Source organism: Giraffa tippelskirchi, chromosome 9, assembly GCF_054371585.1.
Source record: "Giraffa tippelskirchi isolate mGirTip1 chromosome 9, T2T-mGirTip1v1.2.pri, whole genome shotgun sequence".
NCBI lineage: Eukaryota > Metazoa > Chordata > Mammalia > Artiodactyla > Giraffidae > Giraffa > Giraffa tippelskirchi.
In genome coordinates, this window is record NC_137283.1 from 11,269,038 (window position 1) to 11,280,472 (window position 11,435).

General features: G+C 45.9%; 1 protein-coding gene across 1 annotated transcript in view; it reads left to right on the plus strand.

Moving 5' to 3' along the window:
• OXSR1 (oxidative stress responsive kinase 1) overlaps window positions 1-5,186 on the plus strand; it is an 86,672-nt gene extending 81,486 nt beyond the window's left edge. Inside the window, exons 16-18 of the mRNA XM_081527365.1 lie at window positions 528-596; window positions 2,006-2,070; window positions 2,476-5,186. Of these exons, the coding sequence (XP_081383491.1) occupies window positions 528-596; window positions 2,006-2,070; window positions 2,476-2,550 (209 nt within the window). The 3' untranslated portion in view covers window positions 2,551-5,186. The remainder of the gene's footprint in view (window positions 1-527; window positions 597-2,005; window positions 2,071-2,475) is intronic.
• The last annotated feature ends 6,249 nt before the right edge of the window (window positions 5,187-11,435 follow it).

The window sequence follows — 11,435 nt, forward strand, 5'->3', positions numbered from 1 at the left end:
TTACTCCCAAGGGCACGCATTCAATCCCTGGTCAGGGAAATAAGATCCCACAGACCTCGCAGTGTGGCCAAAAAAAAAAAGATGCAATTGGGACTAAATCCTTCTGTTTTATTATCCCAGGAGATGTTACACACACATCATCACATCTCCAAGCTCACAGGGCTGGGTCCAGGGTTGCCCTCAGACTAGTAGTTTCTTCTGCAGCATCACTGTCAGGTGCTCTTCTGACAAAGGCAAGACCCCGTCTAAGGTATGCCAGCATTTAGAATGTTATCTTTACATTGAGCTGATATTTGCCATCTGGTTGATTGATGCAGGTTCTGTCTGCCAGCTCGACCTCTGATAGTCCCTTGAGGGAATCCTGGTGGTAGGAAAAACCTTTGTGTGGAAGAAGGCCCCACCACCACCACCTTGGGTCTGTGGATTTAGCAGCTAGCTTTAGTCTGGCCATGCCAGCACCCGCTTCGGAAGTTAGCAGGGACATGCATGCACAAGAAAATGGAGCACCTTCTTCTTTGTCTTTGCAGATACAGCAGAGGGTGTCTCTCAGGAACTCATTTCTGCCGGCCTCGTTGATGGAAGGGATTTAGTCATAGGTAACTACTTTGTGCTCTGCCCTTGTGCCCTTGTCTCTCTGCCTGTATCCTTAGGCTCTAGAAAATCAGGCCTTGATTCTACTGAGTAGGTCGAATGGTTCTAGGAATGGTTCTTGGCTTTGTTGAAATAGGAGGTATTGGGGATAGTTCCTTTCTTACAAAAAAGAAAAATCTCACTTCTGAATTTGCTTTGTTACCCCCAATGATAGTGAGTGAAAGCTTACCCAGGTCTCTGGGAGATCATAGAAATGATGACGGAAGTCACAAGTTAGAGTAAGCTTGGCCATATCTAATCCATTTTGGAGGATGAACTCTCTCCTTGAGGAGCCAAGAGGTAAGAAAAAATCATTACAGATTTAGTCCCCCCAAAAAAAGCAGAAAATATGAACAGGCACAGTCAGACCACAGGTACATGTTTCTGAAGGAAGAGACCATGGTGTAAGACAAGGGCCAGAGAGTAAACAGTTGAGGCCTTGTGAACCATGAACAGTGTCTGTCATTTTTTTTTAATTAATTTATTTTAATTGGAGGCTAATTACAATATTGTAGTGGTTTTTGCCATACATTGACATGAATCAGCCACAGGTGTACACGTGTCCCCCATCCTGAACCCCCATCCCTTCCCTCTAGGTCATCCCAGTGCACCAGCCCTGAGCACCCTGTCTCATGCATTGAACCTGGACTGGCATTCTGTTTCACATATGATAATATACATGTTTCAATGCTATTCTCTCAAATCATCCCACCCTCTCCTTCTCCCACAGAGTCCAAAAGTCTTTTCTTTACATCTGTGCCTCTTTTGCTATCTCATATATAGGGTCATTGTTACCATCTTTCTAAATTCCATATATATGCATTAGTATACTGTATTGGTGTTTTTCTTTCTGACTTACTTCACTCTCTATAATAGGCTCCAGTTTCATCCACCTCATTAGAACTGATTCAAATGCATTCTTTTTAATAGCTGAGTAATATTCCATTGTGTATATGTACCACAACTTTCTTATCCATTCATCTGCTGATGGACATCTAGGTTGCTTCCATGTCCTGGCTATTGTAAACAGTGCTGCGATGAACATTGGGGTACACATGTCTGTCATTTTTACACATAGTTGGCTGATTCCCATTCTAGGGCTTTCTGGCCCATGAATAGGCAAGGCCTACCTCTTTCACTGGAGTGTCGTTCCTTGGTTAATACGGCATCTTAAAGTTAATTTGACAATGGTAAGATTTATTTGTGCTACTTGGAATTGTATTTTAAAACACCTCTTGTTTAGGGAGCGATTTATCTTTCTGCTTGCATTTTGATTGTACGTAGGAGATTCTGAACTACCATTAAGTTGTTAACATACGGTTGAAATGTGGATTTACGTAAATTCTCATTACTTTCTCTGTTTTTATGATTATAGTGGCAGCTAATTTGCAGAAGATTGTTGAAGAACCCCAGTCAAATCGATCTGTCACCTTCAAACTGGTATTCATCCCTTCCTTCTTGTTAAACTGTCTCACTTTTACACACCAGCAGCCTCTGCAGACCAGCTTCCATATTCCCCGAGTGATGAGAATAATCAAGTCTGGTGATTGTTTAGCCTCCCCATGCCCTGGGCTGATGTCTGTCTTCATTGGCTTCCCTTCCCCTCTCCCTCCCAGGAAGCCTCCTACCTGAGGTCCTCAACTGTTTATTCTCGAAACAGATTGCTAGTCAATCTGACTCCACCTTTGTACCTAGACTCCACCTACACCTTTATCTGCCTCCTGTTTGTATCCCAGGGACCTTTCCCCAACTGCCCTCTCTCCCACAATCCCCATGTCAGTTTTAATTATTACCTGCAGTTTTGTTTGTGAATAACCACAGCTTCTCATTTTGTTTGGTTTTTAGGCATCTGGTGTCGAAGGCTCGGATATTCCTGATGATAGTAAACTAATAGGATTTGCCCAGCTCAGCATCAGCTAAAACACAGCCCTGGAAGAGGCAGCCGAAGGAGATTCCACACATGCGTGTCTCTGTTGCTTCTGTTGGCCTAAACCCACTACTGCCAAAGAACCCAGCAACAAACCTCCCAGCTAGGAGCTTTAGAGGTCTTTCTTTTATGTTTTTCCTGCCATCATCCCCCCTTTTTCCTACAGGGAAAGAAAAGTTGGATCACTAATGGCCAGCATCCCTTTTAAAGAGTTCCGTTAGTAAACTTACTGCACGCATCCCCTATCTTCCTCCATCTAAGAAGTGGCCCGGGTGCCTCAAGGCCCAGGAGGGAGGTCTATCAGCTCATCTTGCCTTACTCCAGTGATGGCGCTGGGTGGAAAGTAGCAGCTCTATTGGGCTTCCTCATCCTGCTTGTTCTCCCACACCAGATGGGATGTGGGCATCTTGGGATATCTCTTTACCACTGAAGTAGCAATTAAAAGTTGATTGTTCAGCTGGAGCCCAGAGAATTTAGTTTAGTGATTTTTTTTTTTTTTTTTTTTATCTGATATGAATTCTAGCAACCTTCGTTAGGAAAAAGCACAGCCTCAGAAGGAGGCAGCCTAAACTGTGTTCTTGTTTTGTTGATGGTGTTTCTAAGCGTTTTGCTGAAGCTGCTCTCAGGCACCCCTCTTCATTACTTGCTCCAGAAAGGGTTGCTCGCCTTAACTTCAGCTGGTGCAAAACATCTGACTGTAATCGAACTTCAGCCATTGGACCCTTCAAAGCGGAACTTTGGACTGTTTTTAGGGAAAAGATCACGTAACGGCTTATAAATGAGAATTACCCCAGCAGTGGTGTTTTGAACAGGAAAAAATCATAACTCATATCAGTGTGGAAGTATTCATTTCAGATCTTAAACAACTGAAGAAAAACTGCTCCTTGATCCTCCTGTGAAAATCAATTTGCCTGGCCTCCGAGTCATGAGGAAATGCATGGCTGAGATTTCTACAGCAATAAAGGAGACTCGCCCTAGGCCAAAGAGGCCTGCCTTGTGCCCCCTCTCCTGCACTGACCCTTAGGAGGGGGTCCACACCTCTGTGTGCTGAACCTGACCCAAGATGGAACGTGAAACCACATGTGCCGTGACTTTTAGGATTTATGAGTAGACAGTGTTCATTTGATTTTCTACAGAAATAATATAAATTATTCTTTAGGTTTAAAAAAGAGCACTCATAATGCAATATGTGAATCACCAGTGGGGTTGATTTTTTTTGTTTTTCCTACTGTTTCACAGTCAGCCTTTATCTAACTGCAGATTAGCCCTAACAAATTTTATAAATGAAAGGGATCCTCAATCTGGCCTTAAAACAACACGAAAAGATGGGCTTTGGCCCCATGGAAAGGGGAGAGCTGCCTCTTACAGAATCAGTCAATCCCTTTCCATCTTTGTTGGTCTGTGAATAACAAGATTGCTTTACCTAGTTTTTTCTTGGAGCACCTCTGAAAGCTTTCCCCACAACTGAGTTGTTACAGTTTTAATTTCATTCTGAGCTCGTAGTTTTAATGTTGGGCTTTCTTCACCGGCCCTGGATACAAAGGCATGTTGGGAAAGGGGTGGGTGTTGGAGAGGAAGGGAGGGGATGGCTTGGGATGAGAGGGTTGGGAGGAAAGTAGGTCAGAGGATCAGATGCCAGAGTCCTGGCAGGATTGGTAAAAGGAGGGAGCCTGTTGAGCCTGGAGACAGAAGAAGATTGATCAGCTTGATGGACAGATATTTAGCTTTTCTTTTTTCTTTTCTTAGAATTGAGGGGGAAAGGACAGGAAGGTAGGAATAAGTTTATGGAAAAGATGTAGTGTCCCCTTTGGCACAAGACTAGTGGCTTACCTTAGAGTCTGTGTTTTTGTTTCAAGTAAGCCCTTCATAGACTGCTTATTTCTGAATCCAGAGGGTAGTGGCATCACGCTATTCTAGCTTTTTTTGGAGGTGATCAAGAGCCCAGGCTGGAAGTAAGCAGCAGCCCATTTCCTTGTTCCGTTTCTCCTACTGGCCATTACCTGTGAGCTGCAGTGGGACAGGCATGTCCTTTGCACTGAAGTGGGCTGGGGCTTTTTCTTTCTTTTCCATTCATCTTTTGCCCTGCTGGGAATTAGGAGCCAGACACCAAGCCCCAGGACAGTGTTACTTCTTCTTCTGCATGATGTATAGTGGACAACCTTTGCTGGCATGTGCAGTGATGCTGAAAAAAAATGAGTGAACAGAAACTTCGCAGGTGAGACAGCACGTGAGCTAGTGAGCAATCTTGCTCCTTCCTGGGAGCAGTGGTCCAGGATACACCTCTATCCCTAGATCCCTAGGATCTCCTGGGTCCTGGGGTAGGGACTAACTTAGCACAAGGTAACATGTGCCAATGCTATTTGTAAAATGTAAGGTCTTTCTAAATGATTCATGGATTTGTTTGGGATTTTTTGCTTAAATTGTGAACCAAATCCTAGAGCCAGCTGACACTCTTAATAATCTGGAGGACAGAATAATGGTGTATCAATAAATGGAGGTTCCTCCTTATGACATAATGCTAGATTATGGAAGATGTAAAATATTTGACTTCCCCTCCCTTTTTTTTTTTTTTGACTTTGTACTTTGCTGCATGTTTCATTAATTTTTAATCAATAAAGAATAAATTGTCTGTGGTGGTGTAAGGATGCTTCACTTTGGTGACTGTTGATGGGAGCAAAAGGAAGTGAAAAGGTGTATTAATAAACAACGTAAAGCCATTGTACAAATGGAGAAGCTGAAATCCCCAAAGAGAGCGATCTGCCCAGGGAAATTTGTTAGGGTGGCATAAGGAACTCCTCTCATTGATCTTCTTTTCTGTTTACCTCTGCTCATGCTATTGGGTGGGCTAAAAATACCAGATTCAAGTCCTTGGGAGTCCCTTTTGGAAAGTTCAGAGCAAGGCTGAACTTGTTCCCATTTCTCAGCCCTTCTTCACCTGCTGGGTAAGTAACTCCTGCCCCACTGGTGGTCTTTTGAACCTTGACAGGACTGCTTTGGGATAGGTCCTGGTAATTCAGGGCTCAGGTCCTGGGACCTTGGGAATTGATTGAATTTCCTTTTAAGGTAAAAAGTTTGTAAAAGTGAACTCTGACTATGGTGGAGACAGAGAGGAAGAGGTGTTGACTACTCAGAAGTGACCATGGTGTATGTAGGGGTCAGGGCAGGGGCAAGAGGAAACAAAGCCTCTCCTCTTGCCCATCATCTTTAGCAAGATCAGGTCTTGTCCAGAAGCCAGGTTCCTCACCTCTGCCTACTCGCAGTAGCAGTGCTCAGTGCCACAGTTCATGGATTCCTCCTGTGGATCAGCTCACCTACCCTACACATTTTGTGGTTTTGTTTTTTTTGAAGTAGACTTTTATCTTTCAGAGTAGTTTAACTTCACAGAAAAATCGAGCAGAAAGTATAGAGTTTCCATATACCCCCTGGCCCCACGCAGGCACAGCCTCTCCCACTGTCAACGTCCTGCCCCAGAGTGGTACATATGTTGAATTGATAAACTTACATTGGCTCTCCATTATCACCCAAAGTCCATAGTATACATTCGAGTTCACTTGCTATTGTATATTTTATGGGTTTGGACAAATGGATAATGTTATGTACCCATCATTATGATCTCACAGAGAATAGTCTCACTGTCCTAAAAGTATGCAGCCTTTTCAGAACAGGTTTTTTTCACACAGTTATGTGCATTTAAGGCCTCTCCATGCCTTTTTGTGGCTTGATGGCTCATTTCTTTTCAGTGCTGACTAGTATTCCATGTCTGGATATACCACAGTTTATTAATGCATTCACTTGCTGTGTGCAAGTTTTGACAGTTATGAATAAAACTGCTCTAAGCACCTTTGTGCATGTTTTTGTTAATATGTGGATATGAGTTTCAGCTTGGTTGAGTAAATACCAAGGAGCCCCTTGGCAGATTTTATGGTAAAAGTAGTCTTTTTTTAGGAAACCACCTACCATCCAAAGTGGCTATGGCATTTTTCATTCCCACCAGTGAATGAGAGTCCCTTTTGATGCATATGTTCACAGGCACTCGGTGTTGTCACAGTTTTAGATTTGGGCCATTCCACTAGATGTGTAGTGGTATCTCGCTTTAATTTGTAATTCCCTGATGACAGCCTGTTGAGTATCTTTTCATATGCCCCTTTGCCATCTGTGTATATTCTTCAATGAGGTGTCTGTTAGATCTTTTGCCCACTTTTTTTAAGATTTTTTTTTTAGTGAGGATCATTTTTTAAAAGTCTTTATTGAATTTGTTACAATATAGCTTCTGTTTTATGTTTTGGATTTTTTTTGCCTCAAGGCATGTGAGATCTTACCTTCCTTACCAGGGATCAAACCCACACCCCCTGCACTGGAAGGCAAAGACTTAACCACTGGACCACCAGGGAAGTCCCTAAAGTACTTTTAAATAAAGGTATGTATATATTTTTTAGAATACTATTGCACACTTAAGAGACTATAGTATAAATATAACTTTCATACTAGAAAACAAACTCACTTTATTGTGTCTAGTTATTCCAGCACCATTTGTTGAAGAGACCATCTTTACTCCATTGTACTGCCATTGTTCTTTTGTCAAAGATCAGTTGAATCTGTTTTTTTCTGGGCTCTGTGTTCTGTTCTGCTGATCTATGTGTGTGATCTTTTTGCCAGTACCACACAGTGAAGTCAGGTATTCTCAGTCCTGCACCTCTGTTCTCAAATACTGTGTTGACAGTCCTCAGACTTACCCACCCTGAGCCTCCAAGCAGTCTGTCAATTACAGTCAGATTTTCTTCCTATGGTACTGATTCCTGTGAAAGTCTGAGTTTGTGAATTTCTGCTCCAAGAAGTTACAATTCTCAGTATTTAACTTTCTGGCTCCAATTTGAGGGATAGCAGTTTGCTCTGTGACCTCATCTCTGATGGATCTAAGAAGAATTGTTGATTTTTCAGTTTGTCCAGCTTTCTACCTGCTAGAACAAAGTGACAACTGCTAAGATGTTTACATCCTGGACAAGAAACCAGAACTCCTACCACATGTTTTTATTTACTAGAGTCGTTCTTAGCACTTCCCTGGTGGTCCAGTGGCTAAAACTCTGAGCTCCTAATGCAAGGGGCCTGGGTTCAATCCCTGGTTAGGGACCTATATCCCACATGCTGAAACCAGAGCTCCTGTGCAGCCAAATAAACAAATATTCAGAGTCATTCTCAAATTTGGAAGAAATTTCAGACACCCTCCAGTGCATCCTTATAGGTGATGTCTGGGGAGCACTTTCCCCTCCCTGCACCATACTACAAACACCACCCTCTACCCCACGGGCAGATGATTGCCAGTGACTGTGTATCCATTCAAGTTACACTACTCCAGTGATTAGAACACTCTTCTCTTTGGTCTTAGCAGTGCCATTGACTGAAGACAGGTGCAAGGAGAGGAAGAGGAGAGAGACAGGCTGCAGGTTCTCCTTTAAGGGCTGGAAGCAGTCCTGTCCTACCCTGCAGCCTCCCAGAAGACAGTGAGGGTGACCAGACTGCTGGAGACGCCAGAGAGCAGCACGTATGCTACCTGGGAGCTCATCCTCCCAGTCAGCGAGACCACAGGTCCCTGGGGCTACAGTGTTCCTGGGAGGACTCCCCAGTTGTGGGCTTTGAAGCATCATGGGGAGCCTTTGGCAGACTGGTTGGGGTGGGAGAGGGGCAGGGTTAAGAGAACAAATAATTTAATCAAAAACTTAGAACTAGGGGAACTGGGAGTACAGTAAAACCAGTGGAGTTTGGGAACCTGTAGTTATAACTGTGGGAGGTCTTTGGTTGAATCTCACTTTTCTGCCAGAGCCTCCTCATCATTTATCTGTCTCTCTTTTAGGAATCCTACACCAGGAAATGGAACAATCCTTAGAGACCATCTAGTTCGAACTTTCCTTTTACACAGATGCAGAAATTGAGGCCAGAGGGCTAGAAGGGGCAGACAGTGGATCACAGTGAATCACTGGTGGAGCCCAAACTCCTACCTCCTAACTCTAGTCTCTTTGGAGCCTTAGACCTGAAAGGACCACAGAATCCTTTCTGTGATTAGAGAGAAGAGATGGCAACTGGGCACAGGCTCCTATCTCCACCTCAGTTTCCCCTGTAAAGGCTGAGCCCCGAAGTGAGTAGTGGCAGCTGGTAGCATCTGCTTTCTTGTCAATTCATTCAAGGCTGTGCTGAGGACAAGAACTTGCAAAGGAGCCAGGTGAGGAAGCAGAGGTGCGGCTGGTGACAGCCTGGCGGGGAGTTTAGGGTGGAGGAGGGGGTTAGAGAGACATGTCCTCTTCGGCAGGGCTCTTGTGGACTCTTGCCTCTGCCCTCCCGCGTCTAGCCTGCCTGGAACCTCCCTTCATACCGACTGAATCACAGGCCACAGGTACAGGGACATTACAGCCAGGGCTGCTCTGCACAACCTTACTGCCTCACGTTCTCTTCACCCACGCACCTCTGCTCATCTCTTTTCTTAAAATAATTTAAAATCAAAACAACGACTTTCCGAGGGCTACACAAACAATTAGGTGAATGTGAGTATGACACCCAGGCATATATTTTCCCCTAATGGTCTGTTTTGTTCCATCATTCTGATCCTCCCATAATTGAACTTAGATGCCTTCCAAGCCCTGGGTCTACCTGCAGTAAGACCCCCAGGGTAGAAAGATGATGGGGGCGTTCATCTGTGGGAGGTTCCTGTAAGAATCCTGACCTGCCACCTCCCACGCTGGGCCCCATCCTAACCTTGACTCCAACAAGGTTATAGGAATGACCCCTAGATGGGGGCTTCCCCAACTGGGGTGGGGCTTTGTCCTTTGTACTTTGGTGCTCACCGAGATTGCCCGGGGTGATTGGGGCTACTCTGGGGCCACTTGCATTTGCTTTTTATTGTGGGAGGGTGAATTTTTTCTTCCTTGATTAGATAGAGATGAGGATGTACGTGTTAGCTGTGCTGCTGAAGGGAAAGGCATGTATGCCCTTGGTGGGTCTCCTGGCCTTAATACTACCCTTGGGTTGACTGGTGTTGCATACCACCACGTGCTAGGGACCCTGCAGGAGACAGTAAGGTCAGGGTCTGAGACCAGGTTGGCTGGACTCTGGGCTGAGTTAACATGCAGTCTGGGTCCTTGCTGCTCTACTGACATATCCCCCTCTATCAAGTATAGTAGCAGCTGCCTTGTCGCGTTGAAATTACTCTCAGAATTTGGATTGGTGGAAATTGTAGAGGATGTTGCAGTTAGAAGGAGGGTGGTTCTTGTACACCCACCATGTAATATCTGATTAGAGCTCGCGTCTATGTGCCTGAGAAGTTCCTCTGGTACACAGTCCGTAAAACATCCTCCGATCCTCCAAGTCAGAGTGGACTGTTTTTTCATCATATTCTGTCGTTCCTAGACCTGAGCTCAGGAGCAGAGGTGTGACAGGTGGAGCCACACAAGGCTGGATTAAACATTAACACAGCTGCCACCGTTACCCCAAGCAAGCTGCAAAGCTAGATGGTAGCCCCAGCTAAGGAGCTGGTGACCAGTGACCATGGCTCCCTTTGCCCAGGTCTTGGCTGAACTGGGCAGCTTTGGTCACTTCCAGGTACAGCTGCTGATACTGCTGACTTGTTCCCAGCTTCCTGACCGCCTTCTGCATGTTCACCCAGGTCTTCATGGTCCTGGATGAGGCCCACTATTGTTCAGTGGCCTGGGTCAGGAACCAGACTCTGAACCTGAGCGCGGCTGAGCAGCTGGCACTGAGCTTGCCCCTGGATGCTGCAGGCAGTCCCGAGCCATGCCTCATGTTCCAGTTGCCCCCTGAAGGTGCCAGCCTGGAGGACGTCCTCAGCCACAGCTTCAATGAGACACAGCTTTGTGAGGCAGGCTGGGTCTATCCCAAAGGCAGGCGCTTGTCTGTAGAGAATGAGGTAAGGCTGCGCATCAGTCTGACTTTCTCTGTGTTTTGAGTCAGACCCTGAAGGACACCATCGATGACCTGGAGCAAGAATCCTACCCACGGTGGGGTGCTTGCTCTCTCTGAAGCCCAGGACCTCACATCAGTGGCCCCTCTCCCAGAAGGCAGGTCTCTACTTTACCACTTGTCCATTGTTGCAGAGGGAGCCCTCATGATTCCCATACTTTGGGGAATAGGGGCGTGGAATGGGATCAGTTCCTAGATAGCCAGTGATGACCTTCTGCTTCCCCCAGCTCTCTGAACGCAGTGCTCTCAGAAAAGGATTTGGAGGCCTCGGGAAGTATTTCCAGCCCAGGGGTAGCCTTTAGAGTAGCACTTAGCTCTGTGACTGTGTCTCCAACGCTAGACCAGCAGCAGCAGAGAGCTGCCTAAACACTCCCCAGAAAATAGCTGGACCTGTGAGCACCACCAGCCTTGCTAATGGAGGCAGTACCCTGTGAGCTTGGCCCCAGAGCCAGCCCCCCACTGCCTGGCCCAATCTCAGAAGCATCCAAGATGGGCCTCCCTCCTTTCAAAACCATGCTCATCCCCAAAGCCCCACCCCCAGTACCCTGTTCTGAATTAGAGTCTTGGGTGTGTCTTGGGTTTAACTTGTTCCCTGACAAGTCTTTGGGGATATGGCTCCTCAGATCCCCTCCATCTGGGATCCCCCTGTCCTGAAAACATAGTCAAGCCCAGAACAGGACAGCCGAGTAGGGCCTCTCCCAGCCCTTGAAATCATGGACTCATCCAGGCAGGTGGACAAAGGGAAGTTTGCGGTTCCTCCAGTGGCTGGACCAGGCCTCAATGGATAAGGTGGGACCCACAGGACATTTGATCTAACTGAGAGGAGACTGATTCAGTCAGAATCAAAGCTTCAGGGTTGCCTTCTCTTCAGAGATTCTCCTTCACCTGCCCTTCACTCAGAACCAGTGGCGGG